Source organism: Nicotiana tabacum, chromosome 17, assembly GCF_000715075.1.
Source record: "Nicotiana tabacum cultivar K326 chromosome 17, ASM71507v2, whole genome shotgun sequence".
NCBI classification, from domain to species: Eukaryota; Viridiplantae; Streptophyta; class Magnoliopsida; order Solanales; family Solanaceae; genus Nicotiana; species Nicotiana tabacum.
This window is the reverse complement of record NC_134096.1, coordinates 26419501-26447257: the sequence shown is the minus strand read 5'-3', so window position 1 is coordinate 26447257 and position 27757 is coordinate 26419501. Positions and strand designations below refer to the sequence as shown.

At 38.8% G+C, this 27757-nt stretch overlaps 1 protein-coding gene across 1 annotated transcript; it reads left to right on the top strand.

Moving 5' to 3' along the window:
• On the top strand, window positions 1–27345 carry LOC107818328 (chaperone protein ClpB4, mitochondrial). Its single transcript, XM_075234127.1, has 10 exons — window positions 1–401; window positions 5141–5359; window positions 5433–5670; window positions 17347–17542; window positions 21907–21961; window positions 23021–23171; window positions 23863–24171; window positions 24474–24739; window positions 24832–25761; window positions 26837–27345. Exons 1-10 carry the CDS (start codon window positions 174–176, stop codon window positions 27128–27130), a joined length of 2886 nt encoding a protein of 961 aa, XP_075090228.1. The 5' UTR covers window positions 1–173; the 3' UTR covers window positions 27131–27345.
• The last annotated feature ends 412 nt before the right edge of the window (window positions 27346–27757 follow it).

Sequence of the window (27757 nt, the reverse complement as noted above, 5' to 3'; positions counted from 1 at the left end):
GTGCTCAACCAAAATAAAAAATAAAAAATATAGGATTATTTGGAGCCGAGTCTATTTTGAGCTTTTTTCACAAGGAAAATAACTCTAGATTGTTCCACGCTCTTCCACTTTCAGTTTGATTTTGCCCCTTCCCTAAGGTTACAGTTAGTCTCATTTGCACAATCATCAGCTCTATGGCAACACGTAGAAGCTCTAGCTCTGCTCTCACGGCCCTTGCGGCGTCTCGTTCCCGCCTACTCTCTCGGTTTCGTCCTGCAGTTTCTCGTCTCTCTGAGAATACTTTACTCGGCGCCGGCAGCTGTCCACCTCCCAATAGTGAATTTTTTGTTTGGCCGAATTATAACGCGTTGTCCAAAAATTTCGTGCACTCTTACTCTACTACTGCTGCTAGCTCCGGACAGGCACGACTTTCTTCTTCCTAATTGCATTCTTCTGTCTGTTCAATTGGAAGTGCTAATAGAATTAACTCTAATTGACGTTTAGATTAAACTTGAATGAATGCTTTTGGTTCTTTTATTTAGCTTTTGCTGCGAAGTGAAGTAATCTCTATTTAGATATTGTCAGTTAGAGAACTATTTTCTCAACGTTAAGGAACACCATTTCCAGCCTTTCTTTGCAGAGTGGAGGCCTTAAATTGTGTATTTTTGGACGAGAAAATAAAAAAATGGTCCCTTATATGTGGGGTAGAATAAAATAGTCCCTTAACTATACTCCTGAGCAGTTTTGGTTCTTTAAGTTTGCAAAAAAGTGAGCATTTTTAGTAGTCGTCAATTATTTTAACAAACTCTGGTTGTTTAATTTAACGAATACGAAGTCACATTTGAAGGTGCATTTTTTGCAGTTTATGATATATTTGATCTTTTTTTTTTTTTTTTTTAGAAGGTAACAAGTTTTATAAAATAAGTAGAAAAACCTTTAGCATAAAGATTATGCTATAGTTTAAAGATAGTTACAAGAACCCCGAAAAAAAAGCAAAAAGCAAACCCAGACTTGTGATTGTTACAAAGACCCAATAATATCCACTATAGACTCTACATCCTGTACCAGATCTTCTTTACACCAAAAGTGAAACAAAAATATACAATTCGTCTTGATCTTCTGTTCAGTGTTAGCTCTATCTTCAAAGCACCTTGAATTTCTCTCCAACTAAATTGTCCACCAAATACATGGTGGGATCAATCTCCACCAATGCTTCTGCCATTCCAGCAAGCTAACATTTCTGCAGTTGTCCTAGGTATTGCCCATTTCACACCTTTCATACTCATGAAAAGATACCACAACCTACTAGTTACTTTGCAATGTAAAAAGAGGTGACTGTTTGTTTCAATCTCTTTTCCACACAAGAAACATTTGGAACACATAAGCATTCCTCTCCTATTTAAATAGTCATGGGTTAGAACAACCTCTTTGACGACAAGCCAACAAAAGCAAGCCACTTTAAAAGGGATTTTCACCTTCCAGATGTGCTTCCAGTGCCATGTCCCATTGTTCATGTGGCCAGAGCTATTCAAAATTCCATATGCTGACTTTACAGTATATACTCTTCCGCTGTTTCTTTCCCATATAAGTCTATCCTCTTCTTCTGTGATGCCATTAAAACCATCCAACAATTTGTAGAATTCAATCACTCTCGTAACCTCCCAGTCATTGAGGAACCTTCTGAACGTAACATTCCATCCCTGCATACTCCATACCTCAGCCACATTAGCTTGGGGTTGCTGCACTATAGTGAACAAATTTGGAAAAGCCTCTTTAAAAGGTCCATTACCAATCCAATCATCATTCCAGAAAGAAGTTTTATTGCCATTCCCCACTTTGATACTTACATTGCTGCCATAAATTTCTAATTGACTTCCGTATACTTACACCATAGGATCCAAAAGCTCCTACTGTACACCACCTTCCATCTGCCCCATATTTTTCACAGATAACCTTCCTCCATAAAGCTTGATCTTCCAGAGAAAATCTCCATAGCCACTTCATAAGTAAACTCTTGTTATGTTGTCTCAAATTTCTAATTCCCAAACCTCCATCCTTCTTGCTTTTAAGAAAAGTGCTCCATTTTACCAAATTGTAGGCCTTTTTCTCCTTATTCCCTTGCCATATGAATTTCCTCCTTAAAGCATCCACCCTTTTCTCTACTTTAACAGGAAGTGAGAAAAGAGACATCATATATGTAGGAAGAGCGTCTAGCACACTATTGACTAAAGTAATTCTCCCTCCCAAAGAAAGATAATTTCCTTTCCATATATCAAGTTTCTTTTCACACCTCTCCAGCACCTCATTCCATAACTCTTGAGATCTATTTTTTGCTCCCAAGGGCATCCCCAAATATGTTGTTGTGAGATTTCCCACTTGACAGCCTAGCATCCCTGCCAATCTTTGAATGTTGGTGACCTCATTAACTGTGTACACCTGCGACTTACTCCAGTTGACATGTAACCCTGAGACAGCTTCAAAGACAAATAAGATCAACCTCGGATGTCTAACTTGCTCTTCATTAGCATCACAGAACTTCAAAGAATCATCAGCATAAAGCAGATGAGTAATCTCCACTGACATCATTCACTACTTTGAAACCCCTTATCCACCTCTCCTTGTTTGCCTTATTAATCATACTATTCAGACCTTCAATTGCAATTATAAAAAGGAATGGAGACAAAGGGTCTCCTTGCCTTAGCCCTCTCTTTGAAGAAAAGAAACCCTCTGGAGAACCATTAACTAGAATGGAAAACTTAACAGCGCTATTGCAGAAACCTATCCATTTGATCCACTTGCTTCCAAAGCCCATATTCTTCGGAGTTATCAACAAATAGTTCCAGTTTATATGGTCATATGCCTTCTCAATATCCAATTTGCCAAGGATCCCATGGATCTTACTTTTAACCCTGGAATCAACACATTCGTTTGCTATTAGGTCTGCATCCATGATCTCCCCAGAGTGTCAACCAGTTTGTGAATGACTGTCTTCAATCTCTCTGTCAACACCTTTGAAATGATCTTATACACACTACTTATGAGACTTATAGGTCTATATAATCTTTTAGCTCCATCACCTCAGTCTTCTTTGGAATTAATGCTACATAAGTAGCATTAAAGCTCTTCTCAAACAATTCCTGTGAGTGGAAGTTTTGAAAAGTATTCATCAAATCTTCTTTTACCACATCCCAACATTGAATAAAAAAACCCATGGTGTAGCCATCTGGACCCGGAGCTTTGACTGCTGCACAAGCCTTCAATCCCTCAATGATTTCTTGCTCTTCAAACTCCCCCTGTAGCCATTGCTCCTCTGCCTCACTAATTCTAGGACAATCTGGAGAATTGAACTCTGGCCTCCATGCTTCAGATTCAGTGTATAAGTGCTTATAAAAGGCTAAGATCTAACCCTTTATAACTTCCATATCATCCATTTGTATCTCATTAATGATGAGCTTGTCAATGTTATTGAACCTTCTGTGGGCATTTGCAATCCTCTAAAAATATTTAGTATTTCGATCCTCTTATTTTAACCATTGAACTCTTGATTTCTGCCTCCAAATTAACTCCTCATTTTTGGCAATCTCTTCCAATTCCATGACTAGGCTAGCCTTTTGCACCAACTCATCTTCAGAAAGATCCCTGGAGTCTTGAGCCACATTTAGTGGGTCTTTCCTAGTGGTTCTAGTTAAATCCTTTTCTTTTTCATATTTGGTGATATTTGGTCTATTTCTGGTGTTTGATGCAGTTTTTGGGATTTAGTGGGTCTTTCCTAGTGGTTCTAGTTAAATCCTTTTCTTTTTCATATTTGGTGATATTTGGTCTATTTCTGGTGTTTGATGCAGTTTTTGGGATTTAGTGGGTCTTTCCTAGTGGTTCTAGTTAAATCCTTTTCTTTTTCATAGTTTCGGTAAATCTAACAGCCAAAATTTGATAAACAATTGACAAGATTAAAAGTGCTCATGTGTGGCAAACATAGATCCTGCTTAGCTTAGCTGATAAGCGTCAAGCAGTGGAAAACACTTTTAGGTGCTGAAGTGGATTTTATAAATTGACAGTTACGTGTTAAGAGAGAAGTGGAACTGATAATAATCAATTAGTATGTTTGGTAACAAACTGTTGATAAGCACCTTTTTTGCTAAAATAACTGTAATGACCTTAAAGTTATTTACAAATTCTATAAATTTAAAAGAATTTATTACATAAAAAGACGAAAAATAGAGGTAATTAAAAGTTATGTTAGAAGAATTTATTGGAGATTACAAAAGATCTTAGGAATAAAATCATAAAAGGCTTGGTCAAACAAAAAATGTTTATAAGCTATAACTTATGACTGATTTTGGCTTACAAGCACTTCTCATATGAGCACTTTTGGTGTTTATCAAACGTGTAGATAAGCCAAAATGTGCTTACAAGCTAGTATGATCCTCTTAAAGGACCCTTTTATAGCTTAGCTAAATACATGTATTTAAGAGTCTATTTCATACCTACCCGGCTACCCCCCAACAAAAGTTGTCATTTTCTAATTGTTGGACAGGCGGTTTCATTTTACTATTTTTTGACAATTTCGTGGGTCATCCTTGGGGTAGGGTAGGCTGCCTTCATCACACACCCTTGGGGTGCGACCCTTTCTCGGATCCTACATGAGGGCTTCCCTTTGTGGAGTACACTTTATCAAAGTTATGTATAAACACATGCACTAAACTAGACTTTTGTGATAGTTGTTTCACTTGAGGCTGTCAGTTTACTTCTTTTTTTGTTTGGCTGCACATTTCATTTGGCTGCTATTGGTGTTGCCATAAAAGCTACTCTAGTGTTTACTATTGATGCTAAGAACTTATGGGGTGAATGAAAGGACGGGTGACTGAAAGGACATCTCCTTCCTCAACTGTGTTATATCTTCTTAAACAAGAAGTTTTGATGTACTCAAACAATACTAAGGGGTTTGTGCAGATAAAAACAGCTATTTATAAAGGTCCATTGGTCTCCCTGGCCTTCTCTAAAATGAGGAGTACCATGATTGTAGATATTTACCTATACCATATCGCCATTTGTCAATTCTCTTGGATTTGACCTGATGATTACTTATCTTTAATTTTGGATAATTTTAAATTGTTTTGGCATATTATTTGTTGTTATGTTAATTAGTATGAAGATTTAACAGATCAATAATATGGACTACACCGAGATGGCTCTTGAGGGTATTGTTGGTGCTGTTGAGGCGGCACGGACTAGCAAGCAACAAGTAGTTGAGACTGAGCACTTAATGAAAGCTCTTTTGGAGCAGAAGGATGGGTTGGCTCGAAGAATATTCACTAAGACTGGGTTAGACAACACATCAGTTCTGCAAGAAACAGATCAATTTATATCTCAGCAGCCAAAGGTATGAAAAATGGAGTCTGATTGTGGATTCTGATGAGTTCTTGGACTAGAGAATCAGATATTTTTTCTTGCAGGTAGTAGGTGATACTAGTGGCCCCATATTAGGGTCACATCTTAGTTCTCTCCTAGAGAATGCGAAGAAGCACAAGAAAGAAATGGGAGATTCCTTTGTGTCTGTGGAGCATATGTTGTTATCTTTTTTGTCAGACACTAGATTTGGTAAAAAGTTATTCAGGAATCTCCAGCTTACGGAGAAGGCTTTGAAGGATGCTGTCAATGCTGTTCGTGGAATTCAGAGAGTAACTGATCCAAGTATGTATATATGTATATAGCCTCATGTTTCGTATCCATGTCTCGTATGATTTCATTCGTTTTGGTTGAATGGTAAATCCCAGTTGGCTAAAGGATCTTACTTTATCACAGCATGAGATGATCCTTGCTTTGGTTGATTGGGTGGATCATGCGTTATTGTCTCTCTGGTTTGTCATGGACATTAAATTTTGCTTATTGATGGGGGGAAGTCTTGTAAGGTGGTTAGAGGCTTAGAGCTTATAATATTTCAAAAAGTACTTGGCAAAAAAGGCTAATTCCAAGTAGCTGGTATAATACTCCATTCACATGAACTTAGATTAAATCTGAATTTGAAGAATGATTTTTGATATCAAAAGGTAGAATGAGGAATTCTGTTAGCAAAATTGCATTAAGGGAGTATGGATGTCCTTGATATATATGACAATGCATATTACTGTCTCTTAGTGACTACATCATGGAGTTCCAAAATGACTGACCATGCTCAGTGCAAATAAGATATCTAATTGTGTCAAAATAGATAATTTAGTATAGCTCCGATATTTGTCAAGATCTTCCAGCGGCTCTTCCTGTCTAGGAATGAGTTTGAAATCCCGATCCTAAGGGTGTGAACATGTTTACAATGTGACATGTTTGTTTACTCTAGTTGTCAAAAGCATGCTTTGTAAGATAGCAATGCCTATCTTTGATTGTGCTACCTCAATCTCCTGTAATTTTCTCAAATCCTGAGCCTGACAGCAATTGAACAAGTGTTGCTCGAGTTAAGAAACTATTTGGTCATTGCCTTCTATAATAAAATGTCATCAACATAGTCCACTAGTAAATACATTAACCATGACCATTATAATGAAAGGAAATTGAACGATCAGCTTCACTTTGGACACTTCCCATGATATTGGACCACAAACTGAATTAGAGAAATTCCAAGCCATACTCCCTATAAGTGTTTTAGACCATATGACCGTCAACAGCATACTAAACCTGAATTCCCTAGAGCAACAAGCTAGAGTGGTTGCTTCATGTACACCTCCATGGCTAATTCCTCATGCAAGAAGGCATTTCAGATATCCTGTTTATAAAGTGTACATTAAAACATTGGCGCTAAAAAGTTAAACAGTTGGGTGGGTGGATGCAGTACAGGACGTGTTACTATAGTCAAGGCCATAAATCTGAATGTACTCTTTGGCAAGGTTGGCCCTCAGTTGACCAGAACATACCTCTACCATATAAGTAGCGACGTCCAAAAAACACTTACCAGAACAAAACCAATTCCCGCACCCAAGGGTGTGGACTAGTGTTCAATGAAGTGGGTTGAGAATCATGAGTTTCAGGTTCAAATTCCAGCAGTGGCAAAAGACACTAGGTGATTTCTTCTTGTATGTCCAAGTCTTGGTGGACATATGTGAGAAATAAGAGAGCTTGAGAGGGAACTCAGCTTGATTATTCCCTTAAGCAGTGGGCTTTAAATAGCTAAGTGCACATATTCTGAGTATTAGATCAAGTTTGAGTCCTAGTAAACTTCCACAGGAAAAAAGATAGAGTCAGAAACCTAAACCTAGTTATACTCTAAAGTTCTTATTGTTAGATAATTATGTGTAAATAGTCCTAGTCCCATATATAATAGGAATAGAATATGTCCTAGTTCCATATGTAGTAGGAGTAGAATATGTCCTAGTTCCATATGTAGTAGGAGTGGAATATGTCCTAGTCCCATATGTAGTAGGAGTAGAATATATATTATATATAGGGCTCATTGTATCATTGTTAATAAAAATAGATTTTTCTCCCGTGTATTCTCACATGGTATCGGAGCTTCAGTGAGAAAATTATCATTGTGCGTCATTCCAGTGACATCCGGAAGAAAGATCTCATCGCCGTGCAATTTTCCGGCAATTTCGTCTTGTTCCCAGGGTTCATCACTGCTACAGTAGTACTGTGCATATACCAGTACCGCCATCAGATCTGAAACCCTTGTGTGACCAAACCCCAGAAATTCCAATCACATCTGAACAGAAAAGTCAGTCACCGTGCATCTTTCCGGTTGACGACTCAAGATTGATTTGTGTTATCTCCTAATCGGTAAGTGTTGTGCGAAAACCAACACTACCATCTTGTTCGGAAAAGTCAGGCGACAAAACCCCAGTCAATCGCTTCGGCATAAAGTCACTCGCGCCTCTACGCGCCACCAAAACTAGGGTTCCGGTGAGCTACAATAACGTTTCCGGCGCGTATGAGCCATTCCGGCCACTTTTTGACAAAACTTCTTTAGGACAACTTACTCGTTCAATGATTCCAAGCCTACCCATATAAATTACATCAAATTCTGACAACTTTTAGTCCCATATGTAGTAGGAGTAGAATATGTCCTAGTCCTATATGTAGTAGGAGTAGAATATGTATTATATATAGGGCTCATTGTATCATTGTTAATAAAAATAGATTTTTCTCCCGTTCATTCTCACACTTATGTAATTAGATCTCCTCAGTCTCTATCCTATGGTATATTCTCATCTGTGCTGTCCCAAATTAATACGCTGAAGAGAAATTCAATCCCGAAGTTGTGTGTGAATTTATATGGTATCAGAAGCCATGTTGATATCTTCCTCCTCCTCTCCTCCATCACCTACACTCGTTAACCCTCTTTCTTCTTCATCTTCCTCGCATGCACCCCTTAACCATGCTCATCACTTTGAAGGGAAGCCCGGTGCACTAAGCTCCTGCTATGCGCGGGGTCCGGGAAGGGCCGGACCACAAGGGTCTATTATACGTAGCCTTACCTTACATTTTTGCAAGAGGCTGTTTCCACGGCTCGAACCCGTGACCTCTTGGTCACATGGCAGCAACTTTACCAGTTGCGCCAAGGCTCCCCTTAACCATGCTCATCACTTCATTTCAATAAAATTAACTTCTACGTAAGTTTTCTTTCTTGGAAGACACAACTATTACCTTTTTTTCCAGGACAAAATCTCCATGGCTATATTGATGGAACTAATCCTTGCCCATCATCACACACTATGGTGGAAGGCAAAGAAATACCAAATACAACCTATGCATAATGGATCCAACAGGACCAATTGATTCTTAGCCTGTTGATATAATCACTTTCCGAAGGAATGTTGCCCATGAAAATTGGTTTAAATACCTCCAAAGCAGTTTGTGATGCACTTGAGACCGCCCGAACCTTCAAATGCACGAATCCTCAATCTTCATATGCAACTTTATAACTTGAAGCAAGAAGATCTTTCGGTTACTCAATAGCACAAGGCCAAACTCATCTCCAACGAATTGGCAGCTGCTGGAAGGCCCCTTTGTCTTGCCGATCAAAATGTGTACATCTTTAAGGGACTGAGATCTGATTTCAAGGACATTGTTACAACTCTCTCAGCACGACCTGAACCAATCACATTCTCAGAAGTTCACAGCCTCTTGCTTAACCATGAATCTAGACATGGTTCCTCTATCTCCTCACTTTCCTTAACCACCCCAACACCACCTGCTCTTCAACAATACCCACAGCTAACCTCAGTCAACGAACTACAAATCTGATCGTAATAATGGTTTCAATTCAAATAGGGGACGAGGCAGATCTTCGTTTGGAAGAGGGGGTCGAGGTGGTTGTTCATGCTCAAGGAATTTCTCTAAACCATCTTGCATCAACTTGCTTCCAGAGGTATAATCACTTGAATAACCCTATGGCTTATTTGTCTCACCAAGCTCCTGTACCCTCAACTTTGCAATGGTTAGCCACTCGCCACATCACTCTGGATCTCACAAATATTCATCAAGTTGAAGATTATAGGGGTTCAGATCAGGTTCAAATTGGCAATAGACATGGCCTTTCTATCCATCGCACTGGTAACTCCGCTCTCTGATCACCCTCTTGGTCTCTCTATCTTAAGAATATCCTTCCATGTTCCTTCAATTACCAAACATTTACTCTCAGTTCAACTTTTGCTCGTCACAATAATGTCTTCGAACTTCATCCCTTTCATTTTGTTGTCAAGGATCTACAATCCAGGACACCTCTTCTTACAGGGCAGAGTGATGCTGTGATGGTGATTTATACACACTTCCAGTCAAGTCTTCTTCTTCCATCTCCCAGCCAGTTCCAGCCTCTCCAACAGCTTCTCTATCCATCAACACATCACCTTCATGCTGGCATCTTCATATTGGTCACCCCCATCAACGAGTACTTAGGCAGATTCTTAGGACCTACAATTTACCTTGTTGTGGTTCTAGTTTGAATAACATTTGTTGTGCTTGCCAACTTGGCAAGTCACATAAATTATCTCTTCCTTTGAGTATTAATAAAAGCACTTTGATTCTTCAATTACTTTATGTTGATGTTTGGGGTCCTGTACCTTTTCTTTTCTCTCAATAACACATATACTTCTTGGTGTCTGTAGATGATTATTCTAGTTATACCTGAGGATATGCTCTATATCGTAAAACTGATGTATTAACCACATTTAATCAGTTTAGAATTCTTGTGGAAAGACAATTTAATATATTCATTAAAGCAATACAATCTGACTGGGGTAGGGAATGCAGATTAGTTAATCCTGTTGTTGCCAAACTTGGGATTGCTCACAATGTTTCTTGTCCTCATATTCATGAACAACAAGGAAAAGTTGAAAGAAAACATCGACACATCGTCGAAACTGGCCTTAGTCAAAGCTCTATGCCTCCTCGTTTTTGGCAGTACGCTTTCGAATCTGCAGTTTCCTTATCAATCGTCTGCCATCAACAACTACTCGAGGAATCTCACCTCATGAGTTGCTTCACCATTCTAAACCTGACTATGGATTTCTTAAAGCCTTTGGATGCCTCTGCTATCCTTACTTACGTCCTTACAACAAGCACAGGTTTGATTATTGCAGCAAATCTTGCGTCTTTCTTGGTTATAGCCCAACTCACTTAGGGTATTGTTGTCTTGATCGTTCTACTAGGATAATCTATATTGCTCGTCATGTTCGCTTTGACGAGATCAATTTTCCTTTCGATGTGCCCTCAATTCTTGGTCCTCCACTAAACCAAAGTCATTTTACTTCACCATGGGCTTCCTCTCCTTGTAGCTCTTTCGCCAACATCTACTACACTGCAGCTCTCAAGACCAATAGCTTTCCCTCCTGTTCCTACTTCTTCAAGCCCTACTCCTACTCCTACTCCCACTCCCGTTCTACGAACTGTTCCTCCTCTGGACCCTAATCCTAGTCCATATCGTCCTTCTTCTCCGAAAAACAGTTCTAGTTCACCTCCCAATGCTTCATCTCAGTAGCCTAGCAATTTGCCAGGTAATCCATTAAGCACATCTCCAGGTTCACCTTTCGTAGCAGAACCTCCAGCTCTACTCAAACAATATTCTCGTCGTTCCACAAAAACAATACACTTGTTCAACGTACTCATCATTGAATCTTCGGCATATGCCACCCTCTTCCCATCTCACTTCAGTGTCACCTTCCTCTCCTCCTACTATGGAGCCACATGCTTCACTGAAGCAAATAAGTACAAAGAATGGCGGGAGGCCATGGAATCTGAAATGAATGCTTTGCTACGAAATAATACCTGGTCTTTGGTTCCTCATAATCCTTCAATGAATGTTTTAGGATGCAAATGGGTGTTTCTCATTTAAAAAAAATTCTATTGGGGCAATTAAGAGATACAAAGCTCGTCTTGTGGCTAAAGGTTTTCATCAACTTGAAGGCCAGGACTACTCTAAGACTTTCAGTCCAGTTGTTAAGGCTGCAACCATTTGCATTTTTCTATTTTTAGCAGCTTCACATGGGTGGTCTCTCCAACAATTTGATGTGCAAAATGCATTTTTACATGGTGAGCTTCAAGAATATGTGTTCATGAGCTAGCCTTCAGGTTTCATTCATCCTCTTTTTCCTCATCATGTTTGTCAGCTTAAGAAGTCACTTTACGGGCTCAATTAGGCTCCCAAGGCATGGTATATGCGTCTCCATAAGTTCTTGCACAGCGTAGGCTTCATCACCTCTAGATCAGACACCTCCCTGTTTGTCTACAACTCAAATGGTGTTGTCGCCTACCTCTTAGTATACGTTGATGATATCATAGTCACTGGCAGTGGTACCTCCTCTTTAGAATCTATTATCCTCAAACTTGGAGATGTCTTTTCCATACATAATCTTGGTCTTCTCAGTTTCTTTCTTAGTGTTCAGGTTTCACGTGGTCACCATGGCATCTCTATGTCCCAAGCTGAATACATTAAGACTATTCTTGGAAGAGCACGTATGTAGCACTGCAAACCTTTAATTACTCCCATGGAAGTTGTTAGTTATGTGTAGTCCCACAATGAGAGTAATATGTACTTTGTAGACTATAGCTATAAATAGGACCTCTTGTATTATATTGAGTATTTAATATCAATAATATATTTTCTCCCGTGCTTTCTCACATGGTATCAGAGCATTAATGCAAAAAGATAGTTGTGCGTCATTCCAACGTTAACCGGGAAGAAAGAACTTAGTCGTCGTGCAATTTTTTCGGTGACCTATGGCATGTCTACGTGAAAAGTCACTTTCTGTCGGTGTTGTGCTAAAACCAACACCACCACGAGGTAGATCACCCTCCGACGACCAACCCCTGAAAATTTATCCAGCAGAAAAGCTGCCACGCGCCGGCAACAACAACTTTTCCGGCGAGGGTTCCGGCCACTTTCCGGCCATTTTTTCGTGAAGCTTTTTCAGGACAGTCTGCTCTCCTCACAATTTCGAGCCTACCCATCTAATTCAAATCAAATTCCAATCACTTTTATATTTTTCCGGCGTGAACTGTGACCTTTCCGACCATTTTTTGAAAACATTTCTTCAGGACAGCTTGCTCGCAAGGGAATTTCGAGTCTATCCATCCCGGTTACGACAAATTCCGGCAACTTTACAATTTTCCGGCGAGCTACAGTGTTGTCCGGTGTGAACAATGTTTTCGGCATAAAATAGTTTCTGTTTTCTACTGTGAGCAGTGTTTTCCCACAGGAGTTACTTATTTCCACTATTTCAAGTTAACCCTACTACTACAAATTGTAGCGACATGGGAACCGATACTTTGAATAGTAGGATGGTTTCTTTAGCAGATTATATTGAGTTCTTTCAGTACAAAGCATGTAAGCAGACATCTTCTGAGATAGCTTCTGTTGTTTAATCAAGTAATAGCGTGACTTGTTTCTCCCAATCTTCATCCTCTGTGGTTTGGGTCATTGATTCAGGTTCATCAGATCATATTTCTGGTAACAAATCTCTTTTCACTACTATTTCGTATTCTCAATCTCTTCCAAGAGTCACAATGGCCAATGGGTCTCAAACCATAGCAACTGCAATAGGTCAAGCAAGCCCACTTCCTTCCTTACCTTAAGATTCAGTCCTTTATGTTACCAATAGTCCTTTTAATCTCATAGATGTTAGTCGCTTGGCCAAATCACTTAAATGCGCTGTTTTATTTCTTGATGACCATGTTTTTATACAAGAACGTAGTACAGGGCGGATCATTGTTTTCTCCACGGTGATCTTGAGGAAGAATGCGGAGCAACCACAGTTTTGTTGCTCAGGGGGAGTTTAATGGTTGTGTGTGCAGATTGTGCAGGTCACTATATGGTTTGAAACAGTCCCCTCGAGCTTGGTTTGGTAAGTTCAGCACAATTATTCAGGAGTTCGGCATGACTCGTAGTGAGGCTGATCACTCTGTGTTTTATCGGCATTTTGCTCCTAATCTGTGTATTTATCTAGTGGTTTATGTTGATAATATTGTTATTATTGGCAATGATCAGGATGGTATTACTAATCTGAAGCATCATCTCTTTCAGCACTTCCAGACTAAGGATCTGGGCAGATTAAAGTATTTTCTAGGTATTGAAGTCGCTTAGTCTAGCTCAGGTATTGTTATTTCACATCGGAAGTATGCCTTAGACATTCTTGAGGAGACTGGAATGATGGGTTGCAGACCTATTGATTCTCCTATGGATCCGAATGCTAAGCTTCTGCCTGGACAGGGGGAGCCTCTTAGAGACCCTACGAGATATAAGAGGTTGGTTGGCAAATTGAATTAACTCACAGTGACTAGACCTGACATTTCTTTTCCGGTGAGTGTTGTAAGTCAGTTTATGGATTCTCCCTGTGATAGTCACTGAGATGCAGTTGTTCGCATTCTTCGGTATATAAAGTCAGCTCCAGGCAAAGGATTACTATTCGAGGATCGAGGCCACAAGCAGATTGTTGGGTACACAGATGCTGATAGGGCAGGATCACCTTTTGATAGACGTTCTACGTCTGGATATTGTGTTCTAGTAGGAGGTAATTTGGTCTCGTGGAAGAGCAAGAAACAAAATGTAGTTGCTCGATCTAGCGCCGTAGCCGAATATCGGGCCATGGCTATGGCAACGTGTGAGTTAGTTTGGGTCAAGCAGTTGCTCAAGGAGTTAAAGTTTGGAGAAATCAGCAAGATGGAACTGGTGTGATAACCAAACTGCTCTTCATATTGCGTCAAATCCGGTGTTCCATGAGAGGATTAAACACATTGAGATCGAGTGTCACTTTGTCAGAGAAAATATACTTTCAGAAGATATTGTTACAAAGTTTGTAAAGTCAAATGATCAACTAGTAGATATTTTCACTAAGTCTCTTACTGGTTCTCGTATTAGTTACATGTGTAACAAGCTCGGTACATATGATGTGTATGCACCGACTTGAGAGGGAGTATTAGTTATGTCTAGTCCCACATTGGAATGAGAGTAATATGTACTTTGTAGACTATAGCTATAAATAGGACCTCTTATATTATATTGAGTATCTAATATCAATAATATATTTTCTCCCGTGCTTTCTCATAGAAGTGAATGTCAAACTTCACAATGGAGAAAGTCTTAGCTTTCATGATCCTACCTTGTACTGTCATATTGTGGGTGCCTTACAGTATGTCACTCTCACTCGGCCGGACTTAGCTTTTGTAGTGAATAAAGCTTGTCAATTCATGCACAATCCTACTATGAATCAGTGGGCAGCATTCAAGCGCATACTCTGCTATTTGAAGCATACCCAACACGTGTTTTCACATTCCTAGGTCTCTTATTCTCCTCTTCAAGCCTTCACACACTCAGATTGGGCAGGTGATGATCGTAAGTCCACTAGGGTTATGCCTTTATCTTGGGTGAAGCTATTCTCTCATAGTCGTTCAAAAAGCAACGCATTATAGCTAGATCCTCCACAGAATCAGAGATAAAGCTTTAGCAGATGCAGCTGCCGAGCTGACTTGGATTCAGTCTCTCATGTTTGAGCTTGGTGTTAAACTTCCCAAAGCTCCAATTCTATGGTTTGACTGCCTATCTTTCAGTAAATCCTGTGTTTCATGCACGAACCAAGCACGCGGAAATTGATTTTCACTTTGTTAGACAAAGTAGCTCGAAAGGATCTCAAAGTTCAGTTTTTATCCTCCAAAGATCAGCTGGGAGATGTCTTCACAAAGCCACTAGCTTCCTCCAGATTTGAGTTCCTTCGGTCCAAGCTCAATGTGGTTTCTCCACCTCAGCTTGCAAGGGGAGTATTATATCAACTTTGATTCCTAGTAAACTTAGGATAGAGTCGGATACCTAAACCTAGTTATACTTTGAAGTTCTTATGTAATTAGATCTCCTTAGTCCCTATCCTATAGTATATACTCATCTCTATAAATGTACGACTGCTGTACCAAATTAATACATTGAAGAGAAATTCAATCCCAAAGTTGTGAGTGAATTTATACTAAAAGGAAAGATAATTAATCACAATGAAAATACAATCAAGCTATACTCTATTTACAAGATCCTAGAATATTCTAGAATATCGACAAGATTCTAATAAGAGTTAGTCCATATCAGCATCCAAGGGTGTGGCCTAGTGGTCAATGAAGTGGGTGAGAACCACGAGGTCTCATGTTCAAATCCCAGCGGAGACAAAATACTAGGTGATTTCTTCCCATCTATCCAAGTCTTGGTGGATAGAGTTACCTGGTACCTGTTGCTAGTGGGAGGTGGCAGGTATCCCGTGGAATTAGTCGAGGTGCACGCAAGCTGGCCCGGACACCACGGTTATAAAAAAAAAAAGAATTAGCCCATTATCCTGTGGAATTAGTGGAGGTGTGCGCAAGCGCCGGAACACCATGATTATTAAAAAAAATTCCCTACGAATTATTGGTATGAATAACAACAATCTCCTCTATCATGGCATGACTCCGTATTAGATGAATCAATAATTTTCCATCTGTCTTTAAAATGTGGAAACACTAGAAAAAGTTGACACATTGATTAAGAAAGTAACAAAATGATACGAGAAGTACGAATATCTTTGCGTGGGGTAATGATAGGAGTTGTTATGTCTGTTGAAGGCATGATTGGGATTAGTGATGGAGGAGGAGGAGGAGGAGGAGGAGGAGGAGAAAGTCACCGAAAGCTGGCAATGTACTTGTATCATGAGAAAAATCTCATTTGTATTAGTAGGAGGATGTTTATGAACTGAGTAGACTCGGACAGGACAAACTTGTGTTTTAAGAAGTTAGGGACTAGTAGATGTCAGGAAGGAAATTTTATTTTATAGAATTTGGTGAAAAGTATAGAGATGAGTCAAAGGGAGGTTACATTTGCTGAGACGAACTTTACTTTTGGGGGGATTATAAACATTTGCAACTTTTCTTGAAAATGGGTGAGTAAAAAAAGACACAATTCTGATTAGGATTGAGGTCTGTCCTTTCCAGTAGTGTGATCATAAAGGAAGCAAGTACATCCAAACACTTCCAATTGTAGATGGTGGAGATTTTGATCTGGAAATTTTAGTGTGGACAGTAAAGTTGCAACATAGAAAAGATTGATTTGTGCATTTGCCATCGATAACAATGCTTCTAGCAACAGGATTCTAGGGTGGATGGGTTGTTGGGGCTCTATGAGTCTTCCTCGAGTGGCAGTGAGGTCTAGAAGTCTATGCAAAGAGAATTGAGTGGTACAGTCAGTGACTATGACTCATTCTGTCAGCCTCTGTAATTTTTTGCGACTCTATAGCTTTTCAGTAAGTAGTTTCTTCCCTGGCTTTAATGTCATGAAGACTAGAAATAAGAGACTGAAAAATGATGGAAAAACTTGATTATTTCCTCAAGTTTGATTAAGAACTTAAACTAACTATAATCTTGGTAAATTACAGAATATGGTGAAGTAATTCTCCTAATGTGACTCATTCATAGCAACTGAGTTAACCCAATAAATGCAAATGACTGGACGATCTCGACAAATCCAAGTCTATCGATCTCAACAAGTTTTGCTGCCTTAATCGTGACAATATATTTAAGTTATGGTCATTAAATTGGAAAGAGTTTCTGTTGCTCTTATTTATGCCATCATACAGCTGTTCACTATGGTAGATTATGGTTTCCTACCAAGTCCAATGAAACTGAGCAGCCTTGACAATGCCTGATGTTCAGTTTCTAAATTCTGTTCTCTCCAAAAGTAGAGGATGGACATAATGTTATCTGATTGGCTCGGAAAAAAGTTGTATGTAGGGTGAAACCTTAATAACATAATGAAACATGTAATGGTCTTTGTGCCTTTGCCTTGTTATGTCTGCTACTAGATACTGAAATTGCTTTTTGAGGTGTCACTCATTTTTTCTTGCTGCTATTAATACATAGCGTTCTGATTCTTTTCAGACCCAGAGGGAAAGTATGAGGCACTTGAGAAATATGGAAATGACTTAACTGAACTTGCCAGACGTGGCAAACTTGACCCGGTGATAGGAAGAGATGATGAAATACGGCGCTGCATCCAAATATTAAGTCGGAGGACAAAGAATAATCCTGTTATTATTGGTGAGCCTGGAGTGGGGAAAACTGCAATTGCCGAGGGGTATGATCTCTAGCCTTTTGTGGTCTCACGGGGTGATGTATGACCATGTTTTTCCTTATATTTATTTGTCTGGATCCTGGTTCAGTTGAAAACAATCCAAATACAGTAATGGAATAGCGGATCTGTGGACGACATTTTTTATTATTACTTGTCTACATTGATATTCTTTTGGTTGGATATGCTGTTTTATTTAGTTTTGTTGAATAATGCTGCCTGGCAAACCAAACATTGAACTTTAAAAGAGTTATGTTTCTAGAAAATACGTGCTTGGAATAGCATGATTATCAGCTCAGAGAGGTTTGTGATATTTAGCAGACTGTATGTGTAATTTACAGGAAAAAATCATTGCTCATACATATAGTTTCTGGATAATACGTTATTCCTGTTAACTATTTGAATTGTGAGATGGGTCAGGGTGTGTTACGTGGAGTTGTTGAAAATTAGTAATTGTAGGATGGAATGAAACAATTATAATCTTTTTTGTTTACCATGGTTCCTTATGTTTATTTTTAATGAGCATTGGTGTGGTAATGAAATGTAGTTATAGCACTTCTTACTAAGGGGTCTGCCTATATGTTGCAGAATCAGCATCGTTGACAAGGTTTAGTGAAGAGTTCTGATGGATGCATTCAACATTTCTTGAAAATATATATCAAAATAATGTTGTCGTTAGTGAATCACTGAATTTGTGTTAACTTCCCTATGATTTGAAACTACCTTGCCAGTAAGCCTGTAAAATTGAAGTGGCTTGCAGAGCCTTTGAATGATCAAATTTCTATTTAATAATTAATAAAATGCCAAAATTGTGGCAGCTTGTAGAGCCTATGTGTGACCTCGTTTTAACTTTTTACATAGGTCCAAGGTAGTGTTAGCTGTAATATTTGCTTGTACTTAAGAATCCTATGCAATTGGTGGCATTTTTCACGTCATCTACTTTATGCAATATGTTATGTTTCCAGCCTTCGTGAAATGGGGATGTATTTTTGACATATTAACTGATAAAAGTCAATCAGTTCTGTCTCTTGTAATGATCTTTTTCCAGCAAAGGAGACTTTTTAGTTATTACTTGTTACCAGTACGTTATGAGATTTAGAGCCTTTGTGGTTTGGATATTTAAAAAGTTAATCAATACTTACTTTTTATTAGATCAGTTGTGCTAGTTGTAACTTACTTATCTTACATATCGGAAAAATTAGTTTGGTTTAACTGCCGGACGAATGTGTTTCTGCACAGGAAGTGAATAATTCTAAATTGATATTGGATAGTGGCTTATTTGAGTGTATCTGCAATAGAGGTATATTTTTGCTTAGACCTAGAGAAAGCATATGATAAGTTGGGAAAAAATGTCGTTTAGTGGGTGCTTGAGAACAAAGAAATTTCTACTCAATATACAAGTACCATAAAGGATATATATGAAGGAGTGGTCACAAGTGAGGAACCGGTGCGCGGAGATATAGAGGAGTTTCTTCTAACCGTTAGTCCATAATAGGGATCTGCCCCATAGTTGCTTACCCTGGCTATGGAATGAGTTATTCAGTAGCAAATAGGATGAAATTTATGGGATATGCTATTTGTCGATGATATTTTGTTGTTTGACGAGGGGAAGGGCAAGAAAGTAACAATCATACCCGAGAGAGTTAATTGTTAATTGACAAAATTAGTTAGGAGCCGATCAGAAGTTGGAATTGTAGAGAAGCACGCTAGAGAATAAGGATTTTACAATAGGTAGAAGTTAAACAGAAGATGTGCAATGCAAGTTTAGCTTTTGAAGTGAGGTTAGATAGGATACTAGTGTCTAGACAAAAAATTCAGATATCTAGACCCGATCTTTCAATAGAATGACATGATAGATGAATATGTAACACAATAGTATGATGGCCGAATTGAAGGAAGCCCATGGAAATGCTTTGCGATAATGAGATAGCTACTAAAGTAGAACATAAGGTCTATGGAAACTGGTGAGATCAACAGGGTTATATAGGAGTAAACGCTGGACTTTTAAGACCCACAATATCGACAAGATGAGCATCATAAATATGTGGTGTCAGATGGATGTACTATACGACCCAAAAATGGTTGCGTCCAAGTCACTACATTGACAAGATGAGCATCGTAAATATGTGGTGTCAGATGGATGTATACACACCAAAAATGGCTGTGTCCATGTGAAGGTGCAAGTAGCACATGTTGATTATAAATTGAGAGATGGCCACATTTCCATCATGTCTTTCGTAGGCCTTCCAAGTGCATTGGTTTATTGGTGAGACTATGATAACTGAAGCTGTTGAAAAGGTATGAAGTAGATCTAAAATTACATGAAGAGAAGTCATCTAGAAACACCTACAATCTCTCAGAATCTGCGTGGATTCATTATGAACATAGCACAATGAAAGCGTTTCAAAAGCATGCAATAGTAATTAGTTAGAGTTGAAGCTTAGTCGCTATTGCTCTTACATTAGGTTTTGTGTTTGCCAGGAGCTTTTAATTTGGTTAGAGATTTGTATATCAAATGTGAGATATAGAGACCCTCTAGTTTTAACAAACACCCTTAAGTTATCTTATAAGAGAGCAAAATAGATAGAGGATTCATATAACGATCCCAACTAGGTTGGATTTGAGGTATAGATTAGAATGATTGATATAGTTATCTAAATTTTAAAATCAACCTTATAATTATGGCAAAGATGCTCTTAACATGTTAAGAAGAAGACGAACAAGATATTGTTCTTCCTTTTCTTTGATATAAGATATTTCTCTTCCCACCATCCTGCAAGGAGAAGGTAAGAACAGTACGAAAAGAAGTGCTGTCTTTTTCAACAAGGGAAGAAGAATAAATTTCAGCCTCCAGGTGTCACAAGTAGGGCTCCCTGCCGCACATGTTGGAGGGATGAAGAACCATGGAGTTCTTAGTAAAGTGAGGCAGGGAGCAGCTTCATGTGACCCCCAGCAGCCCGATGCAGGCTTTAGCTGCACATGTTGGATGGATGAAAAACCATGGAGTTCTTAGTAAACCGAGGCAGGGAGAAGCTTCATGTGATCCCCAGCAGCCCGATGCAGGCTTCAGTATATTCTTTTTTCGTTTCTTGACAAAGACGAAACTCTTCTTTTCTTTTCTGATCCTTTTATTTATATTTTTGAGCATGTGGAGAAATATTACAGAGAGGTCATGTCAACATAAAGGTCAGAAGATTAACATCCAAAAGGACAAGAGATTTAATAGAAGCGGGCATTTGGACCCTGGATTCTATGGGAGGATTACACTCTAGCTAGCAACTTTCTCATGACTTGGTTTTTCCTTTTGTGAATAGTATGGTAACAGTTTCCTGCTTTTGCACTGAATTATTATCACTGCGTTTAGCCACACAGTGAAGTATTGTTTATGTATAATCACTTTGCGCACTCAATAACCTCAGATAAATTTACTTGTGGAGTTGGTTTCCATTTTTCCTAATGCATGGTACTAAGGAAAACGAAGCTAGGTCAAGGTTAACCATGCGTCTAACATCAGTGAAGAGAATTTCCCACTGTGGTTGGGTTAGAGGAGAATACTTCTTATTGAACCTAGGAGTATTATCTTGTAAACGAAGGTAGAAAATATTTTTCCGCCAACAATAAGGGAAGTGATAATATCCTACTTTTAGATTAAGAATATTCTCAAATATCACATAGAATATGCTACAACATTCTCCTATTCAGATATGGTGAATTTAGACAATTCTAACCTATAATGAAGTCGATTCTCTTAATACTCTAAAGTGCCCTCTCAAACTCGAAGATGAAAAATCAACTTGAGTTTGCTTATTAAAACATAGATGATTGTCATCCAGATCTCACTGGAAAATCTGCTGCTAGAGCAAGGGCTGGAATGATGCACACTACGACTAGAATAGCCTCCAGAGAAAGTGGAGCAGCAACCCGAAGAAAATATTGGCGGGTTGGGCCGCCGGTAGACAGAAGTTATTGAGTCTCTACTAAGAGAATAGAGGTTTTGGTATCATGGGAAAAGAAGAGAGTACTTATTGATTTGATTATTGACACAACGAGAGTGTTTCTTATAAAGGATTCTTATTCTAGTGATATAAGCTCAGTATTTATATTATGCTAATGATATGAATAGTGATTTTTCTCTTGTAGTTAAGTAAAGAATACTCCAAAATATCATATAAAATATTTTACATATTCTCCTATTCAGATACAACGAGACTAGGCAACATTAACCTATAATTACTTTGATGCTTTTGGTATTCTAACATGGTCTTTAGTCTTTAAAAGAAATCAGGAAAAAGATAAGTGAAAGATGGTATCAGCCAAATCTATGACACTTACCTCGGAATGATTATGTTTTCTGCTCCTCATCCATGCAGGTTAGCTCAAAGGATAGTCCGTGGTGATGTTCCTGAACCTTTGATGAATCGGAAGGTTATAACCTTTCTTCCTTGGTCTTAATTTGATTAAGTTTATTTTATTGTGAAAAGGTCAAGTGATTGTGCATGTGCAAGAGCTTGGAAGATGGCCTTTGCGTAGTGTGCATTGGATTGCTTTCTCTTCAATTTGAAAAAGATAGTATCTGGGAAAGGCATGTCTTGAAGAAATAAATCAATGGTTGAAAACCTGCTGCCTTTCTCTTGAGAATTATGAGCCGTAACTTGTTGCTTACTGCAAATAGTTCTGTTTCTCGTGTTGCAATGATTCATTTGTATGACGCCAGTATTATTGGATCATAATTTTCTTTTCAAGATATGAGTCTGCTAAAGACAGTTGATGCTGTCTTTACTCAAATGAACGACCGTGGCTAAGTAACATATTGTTTTAATCATTTCTGGGAGCAATTTCAGTCGAGTTTGATACTAAGTGAGATATGCATAACAACAACAACAACAACATACCCAGTATTATCCCACACCGTGGGGTCTGGGGAGGGTAGTATGTACTGTGTACACAGACCTTACCCCTACCTTGTGAGGATAGAGAGGCTGTTTCCAATAGACCCTCGGCTCAGGAAAGCATAAGCACCACATTAATGAAAATATAAACAAGAAGGGACAACACCAAAAGCCATATATGCATAACACTGCACTCAAATGTCAAACTAAATATTGATCATCTAAGCTAGTCCGATGAGCTATTCTCTTTTCTGAACGCCCCAACCCCTCACTCAGCAAAGGGGTAGGAAAAAAGGAAACGAACCACCTCATTCTCTAAAAAAGCTCTCTTTTCTGAACCCAACCCCTCACTCAGCAAAGGGGTAGGAGAAAAGGAAAGAACCACCTCATTCTCTAAAAAAGAGTGGAACTAAATTATGATGCCTCCTAAAGTAAAGTAGTTGGACATAAGTTTCTGAAGTTTCAAATTTGAGAGTAGGATTCCGAGGAAAGCCTTCTGTAGCTTGAACCTTAATTGTCTATTAGGATTTGTTAATTTCGACTTTTAAGTGCTAATACTGTAAGTTGATTTCCATTTTCTTTTCATTTTATTTAGTTGATATCTCTCGATATGGGTGCCTTGCTTGCTGGTGCAAAGTACCGTGGAGATTTTGAGGAAAGGCTGAAAGCTGTTTTAAAGGAAGTCTCTTCATCCAATGGGCAGATAATATTGTTTATTGATGAGATACACACTGTAGTTGGTGCAGGTCTGGTGCTTTTTTTTAATATCCATTTCCCCATGAAGGAAGAAGTTTATTTCTACCGACTGGTTAGAAAATTTGCCAACTATAATCTTTCTCTCAAAGATCAAATCTCTATTATTTATTGAGTTCGATATTAAAGAAAAGTGCTGACTCCAACTGCTTCTCTGCTTTCAAATCTCATGGGTTGTGGACAGCAAGTAGTGACTGCTCTTTTTGTTGGATGATTTTTCTCCTTGCTTAATTCAATCTTAAACAATCCAAAGTTCATGGGTTAATTCATTTGATGTCACTGGGAAACACTAGTTCTTCTCTAGTGAGGTTAAAAAACACTATTGCTTCGTGATTGTGGTTTAGGTGATCCATTTTTAAATTTGAGCCTGGAGCTGGGAAATGCTTGAACTAAAGTTTACTTTTCTGTTAATTTGAGCCTGGACCTCGGAAATGATTGGAATAGGTTTATTTTTCTGTTCCGTAAAGCTGATAAAACATTACTGATGATGTCCTTTATGTATGCAACCGGGTAAAGGAGAAGGTACCTTTACACCCAAGATATAGTTTCTGTTTGTAGCTGGCTTATATTAGCAACTAATTCAGCGAATGTTACTTGGTTAAATTATGTTGATATGTTATATTCTAAAAAGATTGTTTGTTTATACCTTCCTAATCATTGTGTTTGCTTATGCTTTGTGTCTAGGAGCTACTAGTGGGGCCATGGATGCAGGAAATTTGTTGAAACCCATGCTTGGTCGGGGTGAACTTAGATGTATCGGAGCAACCACTTTGAATGAATATAGGAAGTACATTGAGAAGGACCCTGCTCTGGAGCGCAGATTTCAACAAGTATATTGTGGCCAACCATCTGTGGAAGATGCAATTTCCATCCTCCGTGGATTGCGTGAACGATATGAGCTGCATCATGGTGTTAAAATATCAGACAGCGCTCTTGTATCAGCTGCAGTTCTTGCAGATCGATATATCACCGAGCGATTTTTGCCGGACAAGGGTAGGCTAACTTATCCTTAGAACTGCAAGTTGTCTGAAATACTTGCTTTTCATTCCTATAAAATTCTTGTGAACGTTTTTCGTGATATCTTCAAATTAATACAGCAGCCTAGTGTTACTTTTAGATAATAAGAAAGTTACAGGGGTACAAGTAACTTATTTTTATGGCTTCTTTAGATGTTTAATTGCATTGAATGGATCAATTGATCCAGATTTCAAGCTTCTTCTAAATGTTTTTAGCTGTGTGTGATCTGACATACGTTACTTGGGGCTTTTCACTTATACTCAGTTCTTGCTTTTCAGCCATTGATCTTGTTGATGAAGCTGCTGCAAAACTAAAAATGGAAATTACTTCAAAGCCAACTGAATTGGATGAGATAGATAGGGCAGTGCTAAAGTTGGAAATGGAGAAACTCTCCCTGAAAAATGACACGGATAAAGCATCTAAAGAAAGACTTAACAAGCTAGAAAGTGATTTGAAGTCCCTTAAGGCAAAGCAAAAAGAGTTAAATGAACAGTGGGAACGCGAGAAAGATCTGATGACACGTATACGTTCTATAAAGGAGGAGGTAAATTGCATCTTTCGTTAATGAGGTCAAATCAAAATTGCAGTTTTTCTTTGTTTTCTCATGATTACTGTTCACTTTTTTTCGTTGTGTAGATTGACAGGGTTAACTTAGAGATGGAAGCTGCTGAACGTGAGTATGACTTGAATCGTGCTGCTGAACTCAAGTATGGCACCTTAATCTCCCTTCAACGGCAGCTAGGAGAAGCAGAGAAAAACCTGGCCGACTACCGGAAGTCTGGGAGTTCGTTGCTTCGTGAAGAAGTAACAGATCTTGATATTACTGAAATTGTTAGCAAGTGGACGGGTATACCACTATCAAACCTTCAGCAGTCTGAGAGGGACAAGCTTGTCTTTTTAGAGAATGAACTTCACAAAAGAGTTGTTGGTCAGGATATGGCAGTAAAATCTGTGGCTGATGCAATCAGGCGATCTCGGGCAGGCCTGTCCGATCCAAATAGGCCCATTGCAAGCTTCATGTTCATGGGTCCCACTGGAGTTGGCAAAACTGAACTTGGAAAGGCTCTTGCTGCGTACCTTTTCAATACTGAAAACGCTCTGGTGCGTATTGACATGAGTGAATACATGGAAAAACATGCTGTTTCACGGTTGGTTGGTGCACCACCAGGTTATGTTGGATATGAAGAGGGTGGGCAACTCACTGAAGTGGTCCGTCGGAGGCCTTACTCTGTGGTCCTTTTTGATGAAATTGAGAAAGCGCATCATGATGTTTTTAACATTCTCTTACAGTTGTTGGACGACGGAAGAATAACTGATTCTCAAGGGAGGACTGTTAGTTTCACAAACACTGTTGTAATAATGACATCAAACATTGGGTCACATTACATTCTTGAGACTCTGCAAAACACTCGAGATAGCCAGGAGGCAGTTTATGATGCGATGAAAAAGCAGGTTATTGAATTGGCAAGACAGACTTTCCTGCCTGAGTTCATGAATCGGATTGATGAATACATTGTTTTCCAACCTCTGGACCTTAAGCAAGTTAGCAGAATTGTTGAGCTCCAGGTAATACAGATCTGTAATCTGTTGAATTCTGATTCTCCTGACTTCATACGTTTTTCTTCTGTGTTGTTTTCTGTTTGCTGCGGTGTCATCTGCTTTTTGATTACTTTGACTTTAAGAGCTTTATAAGCACTACAGCAGTTTACTCTTTGTGCGTTATCTCTGTTAATTTCAGTTTTTCAGTGTGAGCAAAAAAATGTTTGTGTGCATTAGATCTCAGAAGGGGAGCCTTGGCGTAACGGGTAAAGTTGCTGCCATGTGACCAGGAGGTCACGGATTCAAGCCGTGGAAACAGCCTCTTGTAGAAATGCAGTGTAAGGCTGCATACAATAGACCCTTGTGGTCCGGCCCTTCCCCGGACTCCGCGCATAGCGGGAGCTTAGTGCACCGGGCTGCCCTTTTTGTGCATTAAATCTCAACATTACACATAAGTACATCTCATTCACTTGGTGGTCGTCGTCCTAGTTTTTCCTCCTTGCTGCTTTCTGATGAGTGCATGGTTGAGTATGTCGAGCTTGAGAACTGCATCGCATCCTGTCTAATGTCTTCTCTTGCAGTAGTTTTCTAACAGAGTATGATGTAAAATATATCATTTCATCTGGTGGTTAAGCTTTCTCCAAGATGAAATATAATTTGATATCTGTTCTTTCTGGTTCTTTATTTGGGGAAAGTGTTTGGCTATTTCTTTATTTTAACCTTATCATCGCATCTGCAGCCATAGCATAACCTTGGTGAGGTTCATGGGAAAGAAAGTTACTGAGGCTACCTGACAATATCATTAACTGAAAATATTTGTAGAACAAAACTTTGTGTGTTTTCATTATCATACTATATTAGTTGCTCTCTTTTATCTTTATTTCGTCCATCTTCTCTGTTTGAAGAGATTTTTCTTCTGTTTCATGAGATAATTCGAGGTGGAACTACTAAGTGCTATGTATTACATGCGGCTGATTATCTATTTCATTTTCTATCAAACCTTCTCTCAATCGTGAGAAAGCGAAGGTCTCCCTCTGAAGTTATACTGCTGATATTGGAGTTTCTTAGAACCTGACAAGTTTATCTCTTTTTCTCTTTGCAGATGAGAAGGGTGAAAGACAGACTCAAACAGAAGAAAATTGATCTTCATTACACGCAGGAAGCTATCAGTCTACTGGCGAATATGGGTTTCGACCCTAACTATGGAGCTCGACCCATTAAACGCGTGATTCAGCAGATGGTTGAGAACGAAGTAGCAATGGGTGTTTTAAGAGGAGATTTTTCGGAGGAAGACATGATTATCGTTGATGCTGATGCTTCTCCTCAGGGGAAGAGACTGTTGATACGAAGAATTGAAAATGGTTCCAACATGGATGCCATGGTTGCCAACGATTGACATTTCGTCCCAGAAGGTGTACATATATGATGTAGATGCCTGGGTGTGGATCTAGTTTGTAAAATTTAACATGAATAAATGAAATAGTATAGTTGTCGTGTTTCTGTCCAGCTGAGGGTGATGGCAATCCATCCATATATCTATATAAAGGAGGGCCAATAAGTACTGACATGGCACCTCCCTTAATCCAGGATTCACATTTATCTTTTTCCTGATTTTTTTTTTGTTTCCTTTTTCCTCATTTTTTCCATTTAATCACAATTAAAAGCGAAACATTTCATTTGTGTCTAACGGTTTCTGTCGTTTCACTTAAAAGCCACGCCCCACTTATTGTACGGGCCTAAACGGTTTCTTCTCATTTATAATGCCGAAAAGATATTGGTGATAAACATAACCAAACACTCCAATATTTTTGTGTTAAACAACAAAATATTCTTAAATTGTCAAAAGAGAGAAAAAAGAGTGAGAATTTTGTACTATTCTGAAGATGCGTCAAGGATCGTCACTTCCGCGAGAGAAAGAAAGAGTGAGAATTTGGTAATATTCTGAAGATGCGTCAAGGTTCGTCACTTCCGCGCCGATGATTTCTGCCAAACAAAAGCTTTCACTTACCAGATTTTGGCCCAG

What these genes read in the sequence shown, in the direction of transcription:
- LOC107818328 (XM_075234127.1), top strand. Translation starts at nt 174, where the DNA reads ATGGCAACACGTAGAAGCTCTAGCTCTGCTCTCACGGCCCTTGCGGCG. An exon ending in AACCTTTGATGAATCGGAAG is followed by an intron (nt 21,962 to 23,020) that starts GTTATAACCTTT and finishes CATTTTATTTAG; the next exon opens with TTGATATCTCTCGATATGGG. An exon ending in GCAGAATTGTTGAGCTCCAG is followed by an intron (nt 25,762 to 26,836) that starts GTAATACAGATC and finishes TTCTCTTTGCAG; the next exon opens with ATGAGAAGGGTGAAAGACAG.